The 23,789-nt window shown below is 34.0% G+C and overlaps 2 protein-coding genes, 1 long non-coding RNA gene, 1 other non-coding gene and 1 pseudogene across 5 annotated transcripts; 2 read left to right on the forward strand and 3 right to left on the reverse strand.

The window, feature by feature from the left end:
* The first annotated feature begins 1,017 nt into the window (after positions 1 to 1,017).
* LOC105159372 (phospholipase D delta) lies at positions 1,018 to 6,830 on the forward strand. Its single transcript, XM_011076419.3, has 11 exons — positions 1,018 to 1,522; positions 1,893 to 2,477; positions 3,227 to 3,343; positions 3,809 to 4,003; positions 4,406 to 4,687; positions 4,776 to 4,844; positions 4,981 to 5,128; positions 5,425 to 5,573; positions 5,776 to 5,946; positions 6,027 to 6,227; positions 6,321 to 6,830. Exons 1-11 carry the CDS (start codon positions 1,196 to 1,198, stop codon positions 6,612 to 6,614), a joined length of 2,538 nt encoding a protein of 845 aa, XP_011074721.1. The 5' UTR covers positions 1,018 to 1,195; the 3' UTR covers positions 6,615 to 6,830.
* Positions 6,831 to 6,877: 47 nt separating this feature from the next.
* Positions 6,878 to 7,671, reverse strand: LOC105159371 (plastocyanin pseudogene; annotated as a pseudogene).
* Positions 7,672 to 9,853: 2,182 nt separating this feature from the next.
* On the reverse strand, positions 9,854 to 11,432 carry LOC105159373 (uncharacterized). The gene is made up of 4 exons (XM_011076422.3): positions 11,116 to 11,432; positions 10,923 to 11,023; positions 10,515 to 10,772; positions 9,854 to 10,226 (listed from the first exon to the last, which is right to left on the reverse strand). The coding sequence occupies exons 1-4, from the start codon at positions 11,228 to 11,230 to the stop codon at positions 10,059 to 10,061; spliced, it is 642 nt and encodes a 213-aa protein (XP_011074724.1). The 5' UTR covers positions 11,231 to 11,432; the 3' UTR covers positions 9,854 to 10,058.
* Positions 11,433 to 11,998: 566 nt separating this feature from the next.
* On the reverse strand, positions 11,999 to 12,071 carry TRNAR-ACG (transfer RNA arginine (anticodon ACG)). The gene has a single exon. It is a non-coding gene; the product is annotated as a tRNA-Arg (tRNA).
* A 7,223-nt stretch (positions 12,072 to 19,294) lies between these two features.
* Positions 19,295 to 23,489, forward strand: LOC148788885 (uncharacterized). Of its 2 annotated transcripts, none has more exons than XR_016064726.1 (2): positions 19,295 to 20,742; positions 23,193 to 23,489. It is a non-coding gene; the product is annotated as an uncharacterized LOC148788885 (long non-coding RNA). The 2 variants fall into 2 exon arrangements; XR_016064725.1 differs by lacking the exon at positions 23,193 to 23,489 and adding an exon at positions 22,398 to 22,629.
* Positions 23,490 to 23,789: the final 300 nt, after the last annotated feature.

Below are 23,789 nucleotides of genomic sequence, written 5' to 3' on the forward strand. Positions count from 1 at the left end.
AAAATTTGAAAAAATATAAAAAAAATTATCCACTTAGTCAATAAAAAAATTAAAAAAATTTAAAAAATAAATAAAATTATAATTTTTAGTATACAATGGTATTTTGATCAATTCACCACAAAAAATGAATGAAAACCTAAAGAAAACTAACAGAATGAGGTAATTGTTAGATGATTATTAAAATTAAAAAAATATTTATAATTATATCAAATTTCAGAAAAGATGATTGTAATATAGTGTAAGTTGTTAACGGGAAAGTTTACATTATCTATGAATGTAGCGTAGTGCAGACAAGTTTTTATTTTTTTTAAATAAACAAATGTACCATAAGCTGCCTTCTACACCAAAAAGCCACCTAAACGTGTTTGCTGTTTTAAAATACTTCAAACTCAATCAAAACCCATATTGCCCAACCTCATTACGTGCTTCCCACGATCCTTTATTCCCTTTTGTTTGCTAATTATTATTAGGAATATTTACACTCTTCTTCCTTAAAATTTGATCTGATCGCACATAATTTTTTTATAATTTAATAAATTATATTTAATATTTATAATGTCTGTTTACGTTTAATAAATAAGTCATTTTTTAATCAAAATTTACTGAATTTATTGATATAAAAAGAAAATTGAATAAAAATTTGACTTTAACTTACTACAGTTCCAATAAATTTTTTTAATTAAACTATCCTTATAACAGTGAAAATATACATTCAGATGCCTTAACATGTAAAAATGTATTGGGGTAATAATATGAATTTTTATTTTTATTTGAATAATATAAGTAAATTCAATTAATTTTGATTAATAAATGAACTTATGTATATTAGAGAAAAATAAATTTTAGGGGTACTAGAGATAATTTTTAATTTATGAAAAATTATATATAATTATATTAAAATTTTAAGAAATAATGTGTAATTATTATTTTTCAAGAAAGCTGAGTAGCAGTAGTAAGCAAGTATTATTAGCCAGCTAAGCTTTTACAATCTATGACTGACTATACATAGATTCAAACCCTGATGTTCCCACTATGTCAGCAATTTAAAGATACAGCCAGCCATAACTGCACTGGAAATCCCACCTTCCAAAGTTGAATTTTTGCCCATAATTTTCTTCACTGTTCCATCCGTTCGCCGCGGCGGAGACACCCAGCGAACAACCGACCCAACTGCCCAACCAACTTCTTCCGTCACATGGCTGGAGATAATCCAGACAGCAATTTAATATACCTCCATGGAGACCTCGACCTCAAAATCATCGAAGCCCGATGCCTGCCCAACATGGACTTAGTGTCCGAGCGCCTCCGCCGTTGCCTCGCCGCATTCGACCTCTGCCGGAAGCCGTGTACCTCAAGTACCCGCGGTAATCATCACCACCACCGTAAGATTATCACCAGCGATCCGTATGTCACGGTTTGCCTCGCTGGAGCTCGGGTCGCCCGAACCCGGATTATATCCAATTCGCAAAACCCAGTTTGGGAAGAGCATTTCAAGATCCCATTAGCTCACCCGGTTTCCCAGGTGATCATAACTTCATACAGTCCTGAATACCTCTTGTATGATTTAAATTCAGAAAGTCTGTCAAAATTGAAGTTAAGTTGATTGATAGAATACATAATACATATCTTCTGATCAAAGTGAGAATTTTCTTTCAAATCTTTGGTTAGTAACTTCATCTGTTAACTTCATTTGAGAAATTTTACTGATTTTATATTCTTCATTCGACAGTGTGATTTTCCTTTACCTTCTGACTTGTAAAAGCATTGTTTTTCTGGATATCTTGTGTACTTCTGATCAATTGCAAATTCTCATGAAAAGTTTTGATACGATGAATGAGATTTCCTAATGTCTTTTTACCAGATCAAGAACTCTAACATCCCAAATAATACAGGTAGAGTTCGAGGTGAAAGACAATGACGTGTTTGGAGCGGACCTCATTGGCATTGCCATCCTGCCAGCAAAGAGAATAGCCTCTGGCGAGCTCATCGATGAGTGGTTTCCAGTGATAGGATCAAATGGAAAGCCTCCAAAACCCGATACAGCAATCAGATTGCAAATGATATTCATCCCTTGTCAACAAAATCCCATCTACCTAAATGGCATTTCGGAAAACTATGGATTGGAGAAAAGTTATTTTCCATTACGGCATGGAGGAAAGGTGACACTTTATCAAGATGCACATGTGATCGATGGTATGCTGCCTGAAATTGGATTGGATAATGGGAGAAACTTTGAGCATGAAAAGTGTTGGGAGGACATATGCCACGCAATATTGGAAGCACACCATTTGGTGTATATTGTTGGCTGGTCAATTTATCATAAGGTAAAGTTGGTGAGGGAGCCTACTAAACCATTGCCGAATGGCGGAGATTTGAATTTGGGGGAGTTACTGAAATACAAGTCTCAAGAAGGGGTGAGAGTGCTGTTGTTGGTTTGGGATGATAAAACTTCCCACAACAAGTTCTTTATTAAAACGGTAAGGAATTGGTTTGAATTATTACATTGTCTTGTGGTCTGATAGTAAAACGATAGTGGTATGGATTGTTTGATGATTATTTTGGCAGTGCTTGATGAAGTTGTGGCATTCAAATTGAATTCTCATAAACTAAGATGTCTAGAAATGTGATAAAGTGAGTTAAGGTGACTTGGAGGAAAGATTGCTTGTCCATGTGTATGGCTAGTGTTACAAACCATCAAACCAAGAATGTCAAAGTTAGTTTCTTAAACTCTTGCTACATATTTATCTTCCTTTGGTGACTATGTAAACAGACCTCAGAAGATATTGGCGATACTTCTTGTGGTCAACCTTGAGTTGCAGATGTTTGGTTGGACATGTATTATGTACCTTTTCAAGTTGACTTCCATCTTAGTTTATCATTATTTTATTTTCTACTGTTATTGTTGATGAATATAGATACTCGCTCCTATTTCATTATAAGCAGCAAAGATAGCCACCAGTTTTGGTTTCCGTTTTTGGCTTTTGAATTTAACTGCAGAAATTGATGACATGTGAGGGAACATAAAAGACCAAAAATATGACAGAATTAGGGGTGTGGAAATTGTTCGTGGTACTGCTACTAATCTTTCAGACTCTGGCGATTGCTGAAGAGTTGCTTCAGGGCATTGCATGGTTTAATTTTAATATAAAACATAAAATCATCTCCCTCATTGTCTGTAGTTGGTAGGAACTCTTTCAATCTGAAAGCTGATCTCTTTTCATTGCAGGAAGGAGTGATGCAAACTCACGATGAAGAAACTCGAAAATTTTTCAAGCGCTCCTCTGTCACATGTGTCCTGTCCCCTCGTTATGCAAGCAGTAAGCTCAGCATTTTCAAGCAACAGGCATGCTTTATTCTATGTAATAAATTCCACTTACATTAATGGTCGAATATTTTCCAATTCTCATTGAGTAACATTTTGGTTCATTGTACATATTGTCTTAGAATGATCCACATGAAGGGACGTAGTTTAACTGTTGGAGATACAAATCATGAATACTTGTGCAGCATACTTGTTAAGTTTCAAGGCTTATAAACTTTATCTTACTTGATCCAGTTCTCTTTTCTGTTGTCTCTTGTGTGCAACCCATAATTAGGCATTGTAGTTTGAGTTAGATTAGAAATGATCAAGAATCTGTTTAAAAATTATATTACTTGGATGTCAGTTTACTTAAACAATAATGGAGAATAAGGCCAACCAGCAATGTCTGTGAAGAGCTGACTATTGAAACTACTTCATAATATTTGCAGAAAGATAGATTTTAACACAAACTAGGCAATGAACAACTCTGCATTCTTATGTTTTCAGGTTGTTGGAACTCTTTATACTCACCATCAGAAATGTGTGATTGTGGACACCCAAGGCCATGGCAATAACCGGAAGATAACTTCATTCATTGGCGGTCTAGACCTCTGTGATGGACGCTATGATACACCTGAGCATCGATTGTTTTGTGATCTGGATACTGTCTTTAAAGATGACTTTCATAATCCAACATTTCCTGTAAGCAACTGCTCCATCTGAACTCCCGCACGCTTTACAATTTTTCATCCTGTCAGTAATGCATGACCATAGTTCAAGGAATTGAATTGGGGAAAAGCAATCATCAGAACAGGACTTTGTCATGGTTCTTGGATCTTATCAACAGATATAAGATTATGATGATTAGGTTCTGTGTTCTGCATGAAGGAATTCCATCTTAGTTCTTTTTTATGTGCCTTCATTCTTCAATGTTTTATTTGTGCGTCTTCCTAACAGAAGAGTAAATGCCATGCATTCTTTTTGGTGCTTTGCTTCATGTTTTTGTTTTCTCCTGCACCATTGCTTGAAGTGTTCATTTATACCCTAATGTTCTATTGTGCTACAAAATTTCCCAAATAATGTTTGTATTTATTTTCTCAATAGCCAGGAAAGAAAGGCCCAAGACAACCATGGCATGATTTGCATTGTAAACTTGAAGGCCCAGCTGCTTATGATGTGCTCAAGAACTTTGAGCAACGGTGGAGAAAAGCGACTAAATGGTCTGAGTTTGGACAAAAGTTTAAAAGAATATCACACTGGCACGATGATGCTCTACTTAAGATTGAACGTATTTCATGGATAATTAGTCCTTCAACAACCGTGCCAAGTGACCATCCTTCGTTGTGGGTTTCCCAGGAAGATGATCCAGAGAACTGGCATGTTCAGGTAACCAATGCCTCAATAAAGAAAATCTTTCTATTCAATACGAGGAGACTAAAACTTGTTCTTGGTTTTGTTATTTTGGTGTCAACAGGTTTTCCGGTCTATAGATTCAGGATCGCTCAAGGGATTTCCCAAGAATGTCCATGCAGCTGATGCACAAGTATTGCTCAGACTTCAAACGTTGCTTTTCTGAATTTCCATGTTTGTACTGGCTAGTTCAATTACCATGAACTTAGCTTATTACCTCCTTTCTACTCTGCTAAGAGATACATTTTTTAAAATTCTTTCTACTGCAGAACCTAGTATGGGCAAAAAATTTGGTGATAGATAGGAGCATTCAAATGGCTTATATCCAGGCAATAAGATCAGCTCAACACTTCATATACATTGAGAATCAATATTTCCTCGGGTCATCTTATGCTTGGCCCTCCTATAAAAATGCAGGTATGCTGCTTCGCAAAATTTTATCTTGACATATTAAACAACTTGAAGTGGATTTAGATATCTGATTTATGTATAGCTCTTGAAGAAATAAGTCAAATAATCTCCTTCTGCAACAAGATTTACGGATAAAAGTTGAATAAATGAGTTAGTCCCAGTACATGTCGAGATATTTCCATTTATTGATTTGGTGAATGCAATCTATGGACCAATAGCTTGGATAACATACTTCCGATTAGCAACTGCCACAGACCTTTTTCTTGCATTTATTTACATATAGTGCATTTTGTTTTTTCTAGGTGCTGACAATTTAATCCCAATGGAACTGGCCTTAAAGATTGCCAGTAAAATAAGGGCAAAGGAGAGATTCACTGTTTATGTTGTTATTCCCATGTGGCCAGAGGGTGCTCCGGAGTCTGCCTCTGTACAAGAAATCCTTTATTGGCAGGTGATGCAGCAGACCAAACTGAGAAGTGCCTACCAATATTTTGGTTGTCGATCTTTTTCAATCTTAAAGCATGTTTGAAGAATTGATTGATCTAATTTGCCGATCCCATGCATCGAGATGAATAACAACTTCATAGGCACATGTCCCGTGACTTGGATGTACATTGTGGTGGTCTTTACACTTGAATTGTTCACTCTTGTAGGGGCAAACAATGCAAATGATGTATGATATTATTGCTCGAGAGATCAAGTCCTCTCAGCTTGAGAACGCACATCCGACTGACTATCTGAATTTTTACTGTCTTGGCAACCGGGAGGAATGTCATGAAGAAGAATCAAAGGCAAATGGCCAACCCTCATCCAACGGAAACACAGTAATTGCCCTTACTTGTTCATACTTATTGTGTTGATTCTTACTTCAATTAGTTTTAAACTTTTACGGAACTCCTGCCAGGATACAGCTTCGAAAAAATTTGGTCGATTTATGATTTATGTACATGCCAAGGGAATGATAGTGGACGACGAGTATGTAATACTGGGTTCTGCCAACATAAACCAACGGTCTATGGCTGGCTCAAGAGATACAGAGATTGCCATGGGTGCTTATCAGCCCCATTACACCTGGACCAAGAAGAAGGAACATCCACGCGGCCAGGTTAGCCTTGTTTATCCCGTCTTTCACTTCTTTAATTTCCAGAAAGTATACAGAAAAGAAAATTAAGTCGTCAACCTCAATATGTATTCGCAGATTTATGGATACAGAATGTCTCTCTGGGCAGAGCATATTGGAAAGATTGACCGGTGCTTCCACGAACCCGAAGATTTGGACTGTGTGAGGTATGTAAATAACATTGCGGAAGAAAATTGGATGCGGTACACAGCCGAAGAGTTCACCCCATTACAAGGGCACATCCTCAAATATCCAGTGGAAGTGAGTGCCGAGGGAAAGGTAAACTCTTTGCCTGGATACGAGAATTTCCCGGATGTCGGTGGTAGGGTGCTAGGAGCTCCAACCAGCTTGCCTGATGCTTTGACTACTTGAACTCCCTCAAGATTTCTTTCCTTTTCATGTTCATAGTTTCATACAGATGTTAAATACCCCAAGAAAGGATTGGATGGAGAACAATTACAATACAATTTTTACTTGTGTGAGAAACTACTTGAAAGGGATACTTTCCGAGCTTTTCTTGTGTCATTTGCATATAGAAACTATTTGTATCATTGTACCGCAATAGTCATTCTTACTTGTTTCTCCTGAGTCCTGAACCATGGAATTATTTCATTCAGAGTCTAAAACTGGCAGAATTCAGAAGAGATCTACAAACTCTGATTCAAGAACACTGTTGAATACACATACATCATCTCATAAATAGAGCAATTTCACTTATCTGTTTACTTAACTCGATAATGGAATACAAAAATGAGATGATCAGCATTCAGATACAGACAGAACCTTTGATTGACACTCTATTTCACAGTCACCTTTCCAACCATGCCAGCTCCTTGGTGAGGAGCGCAGTAGAAGCTGTAAGTCCCTTTCTCCGTCAAAGTCACAGCGTAAGTCTCCCCCTTTGCATTGAGAAGATCCTCCTCAGCCATCGAAATCTTGGCCACATCGACACCCGATGGAACTTCATCCTCGTCGAACACGATGTTGTGGGGGAATCCAGCATTGTTTGTGAACACAATTTTCTCCCCGGCGGCCACTTCAAAGTTCTGGGGGATGAAAGCCAAGGAGCCATCATCACCACCAAGGGTGATCTCGATGGCCAATGCATTGCTAGCCAGGATTGCACTGGCGGCGGTGGCAGCAACCGCCACGCCGAAGTCCTTCAAGGAGGCCTTCACTGCGAGCTTGGGAGCCGCAGCTGCAACCCGGACGGTGGTGGGCTTGTTGGAGGCTGATGCACCAGCCTTGAGGCCAGTGAATGATGGGATGGAGACAGCAGCAGAGGTGACAGCGGCCATTGTTTTAAGGATATGTGATCTGAAGCTCAACTGGCTTCTGAGCTTTAAAATGTTGTTAGAAATCAAGAATAGAGATGGTGGGGAAGTTGGCTTTAATACGAGGAGTGGAAGCTGGTGGGTTCTTGTGGTTCAGTGTGTGGTGTGTGTTTGTGGAGGGGTCGTTGATCAGATAAGGCACGGATGGAGCAATGGGTTTTATCTACTAGGAGTGATCTAATTGGCTGCATTGGATGCTGTCGTCTGACGTGGGATTGGATATATGGGATGAATTGAGCTCAATTCACAAGTGATTTGTGGAGAAGATAAGTTTGGACTTTTTGAGGCTGCAAAAGATCAGATTTTTGCTTTAATTGGCTATTTTTCTTGCATAAGAAAAATTGCTACAAGTGGGAATCCTTAATTTGAGATTTTCTTGTCCAAATCTTATACCGCACTATGAAGTAGAAGCATGAAGTTAGTCAACAAGAATCAGGTGATTGAATAATATACTGCACATAGAAATTGAAACTGGTAAAAACATTTATATGTATCTAACGTGAAAATACTAAATTATGTCAGCACAATATGAGTTCAAAATAGTCGACATCGTTGTTGTTTGATGTTTTCACGTTCAATATAATAAAATACATATCTATATAGAAAGGTATAAAATAATTGGAGTTAATATAAGAATGAATAGTTTTTCTTTATCTAAATTTTGAGTTGAAATGTGTATGTAAAACAGAAAGAATAAACTTAGGAAAAAAAGGGCAAGAAAGCAGGAAAAAGGAAGATAATCGGACAGGGGATAACAAAGAAGAGAAGAGATGGAAGAATCGAGAGAGATGGACTGGGTTTTGAGCGCAGAAGGGAAAGGAGGATTTTAAGTACAAATTTTGAGAGGTAGCAGTAGCAGTGTGCAGTACAATGGAAATACAAAGTTTGCGACAAGGGTAGTACAGTTTGAACAAAGACAAGAACCAAAAATTGGGCAAAATTTAATAAAAAGGACCTCTCCTCCATATTCCCAAATTCATTACCAGACTTTTCATAACTCAAAATCTGAAAAAAATTGAACTGAATCAAGACACGAAAATTGATTCTACAATTACTATTCTTACAACACCGTAAGCCCAACCAAATTTGGGGCCTCAGCTCAACTTCTAATGCTCAGGCTTGGATCATTACTAGCCCAACCATGTATGAGAAATTTATGCAACACAACCCGAAAATGCTCTGTTGGTGTGGGTAGCTTCTTGTAATGAAAGTTAAGGCCGCATTATCATTCCATGACCAACTGTAACTAAAAGCGTTTGTGCTAAACGAAGATGGTCAAGGAGCACTGCAATAGGCAATAGCTCTTCCACATCAGTTCAAGACACCCGTTAAAACTCAACCACTGCTAATCAGTACAATTTTCATAGAAAACTCTTGCATGTACTGATGGAAGATCCCTGTTGTTTTCCACCCTTCTTTTCGGTACAAATGTTTCATGATTTCTAAACGTTTCTCATCCCACACAGTGGTATTACGTGTTGAAAATGGCCAACGATCCTACATGGGGAAAACATTACTTCTTCTCATAAGTTGCTGAAGAAACTAAGAAAAAGCAAAATTCTGAAGAAAAACAACAATTGTAAGGCCCAGAGAAAGGAGAGGCTGTTTCGCTTTACTTATGTTTCAATACCACGATGAATAAAGAAATTACTTGGTAATGTGGCGAAACAACATTGGAGCCAAATCTTCATCTGTGAAAATCTCATCCAATTCATCAAATCAATATCCATCTGATTAAAGCTGGTAATTTGTTCATTCATTGTAAAGCGAAACATCCTCATCTTTGTGTGGAGCTTATTCTCACGGCTTTTCTTAGGCACAATTTATGAGCAAAATTTCTTCAGAGAATGCATACATGTCCTCTTCTCAAAATCATTTGAGTTTATGTCTTCAGTAGCTATTGGTAAGTGGTATTTCCGCCGTTGCCACAACATTAAGCTCTGAAGCTAATTACCTCTTTTCTACATGGAGATTATTGAACATTACAAACATCTGACAAGATGAATATCTTCCTTTCATTTCAAACACAAAACGATCTGGAGGAATGTTTCTATTTCCATTTCCGAATCGTCTGAAGACTCTAGTTCTTTTTAAATCACGGAATCATTCATTCACTTCCCAATCCCCACATCAACACTTCATGGATTTCCATGGACAATTTTCCACAACTAACAGCACTCATCTTATGACTCTTTTGACAATCGCTGACTAGAGGAAAGAAGCAAAATTATCATTTCCTCAAGAACACATCGCTTTAACAAAATCCATGCACAATCAGAAATCAAACTACCAAAATATATATAAACTTGCCAACAATCTTATCTCTATACAAATCTTGCACAAATCCTATTTATTCGGCCATAACCACTGTCACATAACTATTTACAAGCAATTAAATGCGGTTCTCCTACAAGAGCAATAGAATGTACATCAATATATAAACCAATTTTCTCTAGATGAAGTTCATAGCATTTGTCACCTTTCAAAAGAGCGGAAACATATCATCATTGTTGTCCTCATCCAAGTCAAAGTACTTGAAGCCCATAACATCATTCGGGTTCGGGTTGAAGCTTGAATTCACATAACACTTCATCTCGTGGAATAGATTCAAATTGTCTACCAACTTATGAAATATGTTGCACCCACAACACTATCCAAATGCGAAAACAAAGCCGTAAGCACAAGTGCATTTAGAATCATAGTTTGAATGCCCAAATTAGCATAGTTCTATCTAGTTTTCTTGAACACAAAACACGATGTAGTTGCTTCATGAAGAGGTACACAAATCAAATTAAACAACAAAAAGAACATTGGTAATATCAAAGATTAGAACTTTGTTCCATAACAAGCAACTTGAGCATTAAATTGTATCAAAAGGGGATATTTGATTACATAAAAGATAAATACCATTCATACAAGTGTGTGTATACGTATGTACCTGGACAAAGACGGTGCCGTCGGTATAGGCATGTGGATTAATGGCCCGGGTGGTGCGCTGGCCACAGACGTTGCAGGTGAAAGCCACACGCATTCTACGGCGGGGGGATTTGGTGAAGAGTGACCATGGGAAAGTGGACACACGCTCCGTACCTGGATCAGGGTCAGAACCGGCGGGCATGGATGGGCCTTCCATGCCCGATCCGGTGGTCCATCCCCTCACATTGGCTGCACTTAAAACCAAACCCATCGCTGCATCCTGCAAAGTAAACAACTTAAGGTAACCTGAATTCAACAAATTGAAGCAAAACTGTCCAAAAAAACCCAAATTCGAACAAGTAAATCCAATTCCAATTACGGATTCTTGCAACAAGGGATATTTTTCGACCGAAAAACAGACAATCCTTGCCTTGGAAAGGGTACGATTTCTGAGGACAGGGGCGAGCCTGGAGTGGGAAGAATCGGGTTTGATATCGGGTTCGCTGTTAGTGTTAATATTATCACTGTCATCTGTATAACAGAGAAGACGAAGGATTAGAGAACCGAACAATGAAAAAGATGGTGGGTTAAATTGAAGAGGCAGGGGAAAAGAGAGAGCTGACTTTTGGGGGAAGGGGAGCAGCGAAGGCGGGGCCGGGAAGAAGGGCCTCTGGATTTGTTGGCGGAGAACATCGGAAGCGAAACGGCGCCGGCGCTGGTGGCGGTCAAGGCCTCCATTTCCGATGAATTTTACGCGTGTATATTGGCTCCACAATTTTCTTTTCCGGGAGGAATTATTAGCAAGGAAGAAAAGGGAGATAGAGAGTGAAAACAAAGGGGCGTGGGAGTATTGTATATAAGGTGGTGGTGGTGGTTGCAAGGCGCTGACTTGAGCGTTGAGAGAATCTGATGAGGTAGGAGATTTTTGGCGTAAGTGGTTTGGAAAATAGACAAATCTGTGGCAGGAGAGGACAATGGAGCGGGTTACGTGGAGGAACAGTTGATGGGCCTTTTTGCATACAATTTTGGGGTTTGAAGTACTAAAAAAGCCCAAGTTGGATGCGTTCTCGGTAATCGGGCTGAAGAAGTAAAAGAGTTTCATAGGCAGCGACAAGAATCGTCGGAGATTAAGATAAAATTTTGAATTGTTGTGTGGGGAGACGCAGATAGATGAGAGTAAGTTGGGGCTTTGTAAGAATGAAAAAGGAGGAAGGACATGTATGCATATAAGAAAAGATCGAGATAGTGAGGAATAAGTATATAATAACTGCCTCTAGAAGTGGTAATGATAGTTGGAGCTGAGGCCATCCAAAGGCCTTCTCTATGCAACAAGATGGACATTAGGAAAAATATGTTCGCCGTGGGTGCTATGCAAGATTATATATATACATTCACCGTTGTTGGCTGCTAAAATTTAAGGTTAATTATCAAAATCAAAAGACGACTGCTCAAGTTTAAAAAGTTGTCCATCTTTACAAAAATATAAAACACAAGTATAGCATCATACGACTCCACTGGGGATCGAACCCAGAATCTCTGGTTCCGTAGACCAGCGCCTTATCCATTGGGCCATGGAGTCTTTTTGTTAATACCATCCGTCAAATACAAATATGTAATTTTATTTTCTTATCTAAATAATTTTAATTCAAAAACAATCATCATCAATTTTCTTTTTTCTCATTTTCAATGGAACTCAAAACAGATCCGAAGGTAAATAATTACATTGAAGAGAAGAAAAAGACACGATCACTAATGTTTATTAATTATGGGTGCTTTATGGAGCACCCTTAACGGTGTTATTGACAAATAGTTAAATTCGTTATTTTTATACTTTTTTTTTTCTTAACAGTAAATTACATTAATACAAAATAATAGTACAATAAGGTTCAAGTATTAGAAGTCCCTTCACCATACTTATTCCATATGGTATTTTTGTAGTCCAATACTATTTATTAAAAATGATGACTTATCATATCTAACTTTGATTATCAATATGTTTTTTACTATAAAATATTCTTTTAATTATTATTATTTAATTAAATGAATATAATAAAACATGCGTACACATCAAGAATCATCTGTTCGCTAGGACTGGAAAAAGTAAAAGAAAATAATAATAATAATAATAATAAGAGAAGTGGACCATAAGCACTGCCCCTTATGCTTTTGGACTATGGTTTAGACAGCGATCAACCCAAAACAATACATGGACCACATAATGGGCCTATCCTTTCTAGCCATTCCATAATGCTCATTGGCCCACACTACTGATTTGGGCCAGAGATAGGCTGGGCTCCCATGTCCCCATGCGCCATCCACTTTCTATATTTTTTTTGGAAAATCAACCCTACCTCAATAAATGCAATACATTTATTATGTAATTGAAGTAATGTATAAAGAGAGAAATCAAACATAATTCGAGTAATATTTTTTTTCTCAAATTGATCATGCTAATGTATTATTGAGTAAACTTTATATTGATACCTAAATTTTGTTATTAATATTATTTTAGTTATAAAAAGATTTATTTAACCTACTATTAAGTTAATTGAGGGTAAATATAGATTTTCTTCCATTTTTTCGCTGATATCAATAAATTTGATGAATTTTATCTAACGAAGGGACTAATTTATTAGATGGAAGCAAAATTCAAGGGTGCTATATGTAATTTTTTAAACTATAGGGTCTACATGTAATTACACTAAATTTCAGAGGAGGAAAGTGTAATTATCTCTATAAATTATTTAATCATGAATTTTCTTTTTTATAAATATTGAGAATAAAAAATGTAAAAAATATCAAAATAATTAAAATATAATAATGTTGATAACCAAATATAAAAATAAATGTCAAATGATGCAAAGTAAAAACAAAATATATTGATAGAAATTCATATAACATATATCTAAGGCTAAAACGATGATCATATAAATAGATAAAAAAAAGTATGAATTGAGTACTACAACAATATTAATAGTAAAATCTTTATGTACTGATTAAGTCATTTATAATTATTTAAATGCAAAAATGGCATTGATGATAAAATTCAAGTAGTAAATTAAAGTTGGTATTAAGGAAAGTAGTGGGACAAAAAATTCAAAGACGGGGAAATGGGACTGGGGCCGGGGCTGCTTCAGCATTGAGGGAATGATGGTCGTCGTCGTCGTCGTCGTCGGCCTCATGATTCATGTCTTGAAACTCAAAAACACCATTTTTATTTTCTCTCTCTTTCACCCTTTTTATTCTCTCTCTCACTCAACAAAACATTGAAAAAGTTTGGAATTCTCACCTTCCCTCTCTCACGTGACAAACACTGTTGATCATCTACATGCTAATTGGATAAATAAAAAGTATTAAAAAATAATAATAAAAAAGTTATGAGAAATTATTAAAAAAAGTGAGAAGAAAAAGAGAAATAGAATTGAAAACAAAAAAAATTCAAACTAATAAAATGATTTTAAAAAAAAATTGAAGACAACAAAATGGTGATATCCAAATATATAAAAGTATAGATAATAATTTAATTAATGGCATATCAACATAATTGTCTTGAATTTATTAAACTTCTGCAATTTTTCAAATAAAAAAGCGCTTGAATGCATTAAGGAGTTTTATATACCTCATTCTTTAATATTTTAACTGATATATTTATTTTCTTATTTATGCTCTAATTATCAAAGTTTTTTTTATTTAAATATTTTTGCTCTATTTTTTTTATTCAAATTATTTTCTCCAACTTATTTATTCAAGTTCTTTATTTGAAAATTTCAATAAATTCATTAAAATTCAAAATAATTATATTAATATAGCATTGATCCAGATATTAATTGTTTGAGGGCCAACGATAAGTTAATTCAATTAAAATGGTTATATTTTTCTAAGTTTAAGATAGAAGGACCAAATTGTAATAAAAAATAAAAAGTGATGATTTTATGTAATAAAAAAAAAAGAGTTTCATGGGGATAATATAGGAAAATCACTCATTGGAGGGACTAATTTGGAGTTAGTTGAAAAGATAAGGACTATTTTGAAGTTAAAATCAAAAGTCGGGAATTAAAATGAATTTTACCCTCCAAATACTTAATTAACTCATTTCGTCTGGTATGTGTGATAAGACTAGGCGTGATGAAATTAGATGGGATAGAAAATAAATTATAATTAATCGCATCATTTATTATCTAGTGTCTGGTTTAATGTATATTGCTTGTGTAATATTCCATGTGATAATATAATATTTGGTTGAAAGAGATTATAAAATATGATTAAATGTAAAAAAGTTATTAAGAATATACATCATCATTAAAATATATTTTAATATATAGCTTGTGAATAATTACAAAAGATAAAAATTCTCTTAATATTTATTGAAATATAATTTTTAAAATAATAACTCATATGGAATATCTTTTTCCTACGTTCATATGTGAAGCAGAAGTTCAAACCAGACATTCAATAACAATTAAAAAAAAAAGTTATAAAAGCATTGCAAAATTTCTACTTTTTTAAATTTAAACAAATGAAAACTCAAATATTGTTTTATTATAATAATGATGAATGTGTGCAAAGGGAGTATAGATTAGGTGGTATAAATTATGTAATTATCCCTTGGGAAAATTGGAAAGTGAAGTGCGAATTAAAGCATTGGAATATGTAGTGTTCCTTTTAAGGCACTACCTCAATTCCTAGCAATCATGAAAAAGTGGACTTTCCCCTCAATTAACCCATGCAATCAACAACTAGTGCATGTTCCCCATATATATTACATATATTGCATGTTTAAAAATGTGAGCATTTATGGTAAAAGAATAGAGCATGCAGACAGAGATGATGGATTAATTAAATCATGAGTAATAATCCAAGATGCATGCAATAATAATGGTAATAACATGCATGCTCGATATATTATAACTTGACATGCATCCATATTCTGTACTGTCACTACTTTTAGAATCCTAATGTTGTTTTTTACTTGACTCAAATGTTTAATTAAGATAATTAATTATTACAACATATATATGTTAAAAATCATAATAAAATTTAACTTATATATAAAACATATATATATATATATGTATTTATGGGCAATTGCTCTGTCAAAATTGACAACTCAAACAGAAAAGAAACATTTTCAGAACTGTAAGGATAATTGTCATGGTCCCCAATATACCATATATATAACCCTAAAGCTTAATTATGAAAAAAGTGGTGCTAAAAAGTACACAAATTAGATTTGACTGAATTAAATTAATCACACAATAAATATTATATAATTAGTCATATATTTTTTTGAATTATACTATAATTGTGTTACACTAATCACATAATTCATTAAAATTTAAACAAACATGATTTGATTTAGAATTTTGAAGGAAGCATATATTGTTTGGGTGGGTGGTGAGGATACGTAAATGTTATTGGAGAAACCGCAGAGTCCATTTGAAGCTGCAAAATAATTAAAGCTGCAAATACACTACCCAGAAGATAGTGGTTGACTTGAGGAAGATGGGCAATCACAGGATCAAATTACGAATAAAAAAATAAAATGAAATGAAATTAACCTAAATTAATTACTATACATCAATTATTTTTGGAAACTTCGATATTCGTTTACTCGTTCTAATGAATATATAGATTTGTAATAATTAATAATATTGTCATATATGTTCAAACAACTAAACCCAATTTTAACTTGGAGTACGTAGTTTATATATTTATATCTAACAACAACCGACAACTGCAACAACCATATACTAATTATTGATGTCTAATCAATATATATATATTAAATTCTTACTCAAAAGAAGCTGATCGTATCGAATCAATCACACATATAACACTTGTAATATGATTAGTCAAACTATTTTTAAACTGTAGAAGTGTTAGCGAGAGTCTGAATATTCATTATAAATTGAATAAGGAAAGTGAATTAATGGGTATAGTTGGGAGGCAGCTCCAACGCAATAAATATGAGGAGTGGGGGAGTGTGTGTGTGTGTGTTGTGAGTGATAAAGAAATTAAACAAGAGAAAGTGAGGAGGAATACACAAACCTAATTAATATATAAGTGTAATAAAGCCAAACCTGAATATTTTGGGAAGTTGTTCTGCTCTCCTCTGCAACTCCGAAGTATAAATATATAAATATATTGTAGCAGTTGACTGTTATTAATGCTAACAGTAGTACGTACTGAAAACAAATTAAAAGGATAAAAAAGGGTGAAGAAAGAGTGGGTGTGATGAGTGCGACACATCACTCGACAGAAAGGTAGGTTTTTCATTTTTTGGTTCTTGGAAAAGAGAATCAAACCCACCCCACACAACACTACTACTCCTAAAACTATGGACACTCTAATAATTATTAGGGTTAATTATAATTTTATTCTTTTTAAAATTACAAAATTATGTTTAATTTTTTCTAAAAAAAATTAAAATTACCCTTATATTTATACCCGTGCAAAAATTTACTATTTATACCTAATCCATCCTCATTAATTAGTGTTTCCACGAAAAATATCTACATTAGCAAAAAGAATTACATAAATTTATACTTTTATCCCTTAATTAATATTTTTATGTAATCATTTTATACCTTTAAGAGAAAAAGTATATGATACTAACCTCATTATATATATATATATTACTTTTATCCATTTATAAGTACAAATATATATGAGAATGTTAAAAAGAGAAAAATTTAAAAATTTATGTAATTTTTTTTTTTGCTAAAATCAGTATTTTTTTTATCCAAACCCTATGAAAAGGGAGCCATTGGGTAAATAAAATTTTTTTCGAGGTCATGTAAATGTAAATTTAGATCTTTTTTAGAGAAAATTATAATTTTGTATTTTTAGAAGAATAGTTTAAGTGTAACTAATCTTAATTATTATTTGAAACAATTTAATTTGGCCTATATGTATATAATTAGCCGTCGTGATATGTTGTTCTACATATGTATAAAATGAGGATTTAATTATATTAATAGTAGAATATTTGTATTATGTTGTTAACTTTCTATGATAGGTTGGACTATTATTTCCGTATACAATTCATATATATATAATTTAAATTTTAATTCTATAAATACGTGTGTGTGACAATGTTAGTTTTATATAAAATTTTTATGATAATTTTATTTTTTAATTCTAAAATTTCATATATTGAGGATTAAGACAGTCAAAAAGTTCATCGAAATGCACCAGCTTAATTGGTCCACTTTTCCAATCATTTTTATTTTGAATGTGAAAATTATTTAAAATTACAGAACATAATTATAAAAAAAAGATTGTGCAGGACTAAAAATTATGGATTCCATACTGTAAGAATTTTTGGATTGGGGGAGGAGATGTATAACCTAGGATACCTTTGAAATTTGTTGATGGTGGAAGGCTGTCTAGGGTGTCTCCCACTAAATGAAATTAGGGTTTCGACCTTCCTACCAACACTAATCATTGAATACCAAAAGTTACCCAAAAGCTAAAATAAGTCAAATGACATCAATATTTGAATTTCGATTATTAATTAATGCCCTATTCCGGGAAAATATTAATATAAAGATTATTAACAATTCTTGCAATTAAATTCTCACTTATTATAAGAGAGGCTTGCGGTTAACGTTGACTAATTTAGTGTACATTTTCACTAAGTATTGTTGAAATGAATTTTAATTAAAAACAATTAATTAGTAAAATGGAAAGCAATAATTGTGGGTTTCTGTATATGGTAACCATCGAAATGTCAAGTCATGACATGCCACATTAACTAATCGGACTGTTCATTTGCTCCCACACAGGTGATTGAATTGGATTAATTAATTCACCCCTCCGAAATTCGTTTTTATCATTTTCATAAAAGATACAAACTAGTTTATATGTCATGGTTTAATTGTTTTTTTTTTGAGTAATTATATATATATATATATATATATTTGATATTTTAGTTCTGTCACTGATAAAATTTTAAAATAATTCTTCACTTTTTTTTTTAATTTCGTAATTTTAATACAAAATTGATCAGAAAGAGACATCATATTCTGATCAATTTTAATATAAAATTGCAAAATAAAAAAAAAAGTAACACCATTTTACAACCTCACAAGTTACGGAAATAAAGGATTAAATAGCTATAAATACAGAACTAAAATGCAATTTAGCTTGTATATTAATTGTAGAGAATATGACTAACTAAAAAAAAAATCGTATCTCGGTCTTAATTCATCAAATACCTAAATATCTATATTGGTTCAAGATGGTGTTTAATTAAATTATTTAAAATGTCTTATAAGATCAAATAACTTGTTTGATATATATTAATTAACATTTTATGTGTTGCTTAGGTTTCAAAAAGAGTTCATTATTTTTTTACATTTTTGTAAAAATGAAAAAGCAGGGCAACACCCTCCATGGACCCGCACGTTAAGGGGGATTGTGCCTGCAGTATTATGTACTATCATTAAGAATTAAAGTTTAGGATTGTGTCTGTATTATATATGTATGTCAAAATTAATATAGCTGACCTATTGTTATAAAAAATTAAAATCTAATTACCTGACAGTTTACACACAAGACAGGATGTACTTTTACTCCCACCAAATGTCTTGTAAGAATTTGAATCGAAACCGTTAGACCACAAATAATTGGTGGGTGGGGAGGTTTTGGGATATTAAAGAGTATTTTGGGGAGCAAAATGATCAAAGTCATATAATTAGGGGGGCGAAATGAAAATATTGACCCTAATTAACGGGAAAAAAAAGTTGTACTAACCCGACTTGAACTGGAAGACTAATTTGACATTATCTCCTAGAAGCAGAAGGAGAGTGGAGGTCCAAAAGAAATAGATTAGGGGGAAAAACAGAAAGAAATGGCCCTAGTTTTGTCATATCACGTCATTATAAAGCAACATGCCTTCTTGTTTGTTAGCCCCAACACCAAAACCCTTTCTTAGAATCCCTTTTTCTCCAGTTTTTATATGTAGGGGCGAGAGAGAGAGAGAGAGGTGGATGGGGGAAGTCGTTTTGTCTTCATCACAAACGAGAGGGTTCAAGTAAAGGGAAGAAAAGTCTGATATGGTGGTGGAGGTGGGGTGGGGTGGGGTTTCAGTTCATCAGAAACGAGGAGGGTTGTGGGGGGGGGGGGGGCAAGAATTACTATGATGATTCTTTGAACCTTCTCTTCCTCCTAAATATGCTTTCAAGAATGAACCAATATGAATCAAGTTTAATTAATTATCATCATTCTTCTCCTCTCTGTTTGTCTGAAATTAAACCACCTCTTATCCCTCACCACCACACCTATTAATTATTCACAGCTTGAAATTACTCCCCCTCCCCTTTCTCTCTCTTATTTACTGTATACCATCCTCATCTCACATCTTAAATAGTGCCCCAACTGCCCCCTCTTTCCCATCTCCTTACACCTCCTTATACATGTTATAACTTCTCCCTTTCTTGTGTGTGTTGGTGTGTGTGTCTCAATCTGTATACTGAGGTGTTTGATGAGGATTTTCTGTTGAAATTCATGGTAGGTTTTTCAAAGGGTTTCTTACAGAGTTTATTGGCATTCTGTCCACCTCCTACTCTGCCAATGTTTCACTTTTGTTTTGTTAACAAAAGACAAGAACGAACCCCATAAATCATGTGAGTTTGCGTTGTGGAAGGAGGTGGGCATACTGCCAACTGAGCTCTGTTGGCTTCTCTTTGCAAAACCCTCGTGAAACTTGCTTTGCTTTTTGTTCTTCAACTCACGCTTTTCTTGCTTTTTCCTCAAAGTTTTTCCTACTTTCTGCAGATCAAGGTAAAGGGTTCTTCTGCATCAATCCGTTGCTCAATATTCCGTGCTAGTCTTAATCTGAAAAGGGCTGTTTCTATTTCTTCTATTTAGTTTCTTCCATGCATGAATCTTGGTGTATATATATGTGTATCTAACTTTGCAGCTTTCTTTTGATTTGACACAGTATTCTTTATCTGACAGCTGAACTTGCATCTATCGCCTGTCTGAACTTAGACACACAGAAAATTATATCATTCTTCATTTCTCTTTTTCTTCTTTGATCAAGAACTTAACTGAATCAAGGTTTGTCTTCTCTGTGAAACTTCTCATAGGTTATTTGTGGTCATGTAATTTCCTCGCTGTCTGTTGAAGATCAAAAGCAACCCTCATCAGTCAGTTTGTGGGAGAGAGTTTTGATAGGACAAAGAGGAATCAATTCATAGTTACCTTTTTCTGGAGTTGAATACTTCTAACAGATGGGGAAAAAGGTAAGAAGTTTCTGTTCTTATCTTCTTGCATGTAAACAGTCAAGATGATATGATCAGTCTCGAAACTCTCATCATCAATATCTACTACACATTCCAAATCAAGATATGTTGAGTGTTTTTTCCTCTTAAATGGGATTAAAAAGACAAAGCAATGCAGCCTTTTTATTTAAATCAAGAATATTTGATGCAAAAAGCATAGACGCAGCAGAACACCGAGATGGGATGGATGGAATGGTGGTGGTGGTGGTAGGGCAGCAGGAATAATATTATTAGGGCAGAAAATGCTTTGGGTTGCAGAGCTGCCCTTTGTGTATACGTAGACGTAGTCTCATGATTGAAATCCTGACATTTAACATTAAATTATTGCAAAGACAACTGGTGTAGCTGCAGCAAAGCAACCCCATTTGTCTTGGACTTAATATTACACTCAGATTGTACAGAGCTGCTACACTCAAAATCATCTTCTCAAGTTTCTTTGAATGGAAATTAATTGCAGATATCCATCTCTCATTAGGCAAAACCCATTTCTTGTTAATTCATAATATTGAAATTTTTATTTCTGAATTGTTACTTTTTTTTTTTCAAGACGTGAAAAAGAAAAATAATATTTAATCATAATTAATTGTTATTGCTGAAAATAAATAATTATTGAATACAATTACATGACATTTGTCACGACTTCTTGTCAAATTAACTTGGACTTATAATATATGATACAAGACTAGTATACTTCTTGCTATCAGTTCAAAATTTTCATGATAAGATAGTATTGTAATTTATGTTTTATTTAATATATAAGTGTCTTATTTAAGGAAATATTTAATTATATAGTTATATATATATATATATAAATATAAAATATAATACCATTTAGTATGTATATATATGGTATTTCAACTCTATTTTTTCAGAAATTATTGCAAAATGTGATGTTAACTTTGCATAAAATATCGACCTTTTGTGTAGTTGATAAATTATTAGAGATATTCGGATTGCTTAAGGAAGAAATCTGTCTACGTGCACTCAATTCCTGAATCATTACCTCCTTCAAGTATACTGTAATTTGAAACTAGCCTTTGCAAAAATCGTGAAGGTTTAATTCTGTAATTACAGCGGTTTGGGATTTTGATATTCTAACTTCCTAGAATAGCAATTTAATCTCGTATGTTTTTAATATTATTATGAATTTAGAACAAAATTAACCAAAATTTTCAAAAAGTTTGCCGAAAACTGACATCACTTTCTCATCAACTTTGAAAATTCCAGTGATCTTGTCTTGAAATCTTGAAAGTTTGAAACATATATATGGGATTAAATTGCCACCCTAATAAATTACATGACCAAAATGCCAAAAGACCATAATTACGAATAAAAAATGCATTTAAGCGAATCATGAAATATGTTCCTTTTCTTCAATTCTTTTTAATTAACTATGTTTAATCATGCTTTTGAACCTGATTATGTTGATTTTCTTACCATTGATAATTAGTTGGCTAATTGATTTACCATTCAGAAGATTGTGAACCGTTGGATTTGTCTATAAAGATATCATAAATTGAAATATATTGTTCAAAAAGCGCTATAATAATATACACATTTTTGCTTTCACAAAAACGTTAGAGATTTTCTCCAAATTAAGATTCTTAATTGGTCAGGTCGAGATGGAATGATTGTCCTTCATTCCTTATTGAGATCATTGGGGCGACCAAAAATCAACAAGCGAGCTTGGAAGTGTTTTAATTTTTCTCAATTAGAACATTTCAACGATCAAGTTAGTTAAGTGGTCCAGAGATCCTGTATGTAAAAGTCATTCAGTACTATTAGACTGAATTAATAGCATACTTGTAAAGAATATACGTGAAGGAAAAGAACTGATGCATTTCTTTAGATTTGGGCAGATGGTACAGTACCATGAGTCCTACCAATATTGTACCACATGTAGTCTAGGGTTGAGCTTTCGGGTTATGGGGTTGAATTATTTGGGTTAATTGGTTTAAATGTAATTTCGTCTCATAATTTTACATTTTAATATTTTATTCTTTATTTTATTGCTAATAAATAGATCTTATAATTTTTTAATCTTTAATGATTTTGGTCCTTTAATAGTCGGACTTTGCAAATGCTGCCATTTAGAAATTTAAACCATTGGAAAATAATTATTTAATATTTCAACTAAATTAAAATTCAACTTCAACATATGGTTGTCGGTATAAAATGATAATATTTTTAGAATGAAAGGATTGCATCTTTATTTTCTGTGGTGGCTACTTCTTATCTTTTTACCCCCCGGGGAAACGGATCTCCTTTGCCTAATTTATATGGGCTAGGGGTGGTAATGGGTCATATGCGCTACTCTCTTTCTTTCCATCCATTTCCATATGCTACATTTCTCCCGTCCTTTTTCACCCTTCTTCTGTCTTACAAAGTGTGCAATCTAATATTCCTTGCAGAGAGTCCCATAACTTTCTTCAAGGGACGGCTCCAGTACTCCTGGAACAATATCTCCCTCCCCACCTGTTTTTATGTAAAATCGACACGTTATAAAGTGAAATTCAACTATATATGCTACTATATCGGCTATTGAGATACTTTGTACTTATTCAATTTTTCTCGATCCAACCATCTTGAATAGACTTAGAGCAGCACATCTCGTCCGTCCAAGATGCACATTGATCTTAGGCATCGAGTTGAGTTTGTAATGCTAGTGTTTGATGCAATTAGAATCAGTGCTAATACTTGGCAACGAACTTAGTAGTCTGGCGAATGTTTGATTCGTAAATGTTAAGTCTTAGTCGATGTTTTCAACTAAATTAGAGCTACAGGCCAAAACATAGCAGGTCAGAATCTCAGAATTCAGATATAAATCTGAGATTCCTAATAAAACTTTTAGGTTACCGCTGATGGAAGATTGGAAGCTGAACGAGATCGATTCCAGAGTAATTGGCAGAAATGTTCTTGGAGATTTCCAAGATTGTCCTGAGTAGTAGTTCTGTGTTTGGCTTGCAATAGCTTAATCCATACATCGTGTATGCGTAAACTCCCTTCAG

Source organism: Sesamum indicum, linkage group LG3 (assembly GCF_026168435.1).
Source record: "Sesamum indicum cultivar Baizhima isolate 11 linkage group LG3, ASM2616843v1, whole genome shotgun sequence".
Taxonomy (NCBI): Eukaryota; Viridiplantae; Streptophyta; class Magnoliopsida; order Lamiales; family Pedaliaceae; genus Sesamum; species Sesamum indicum.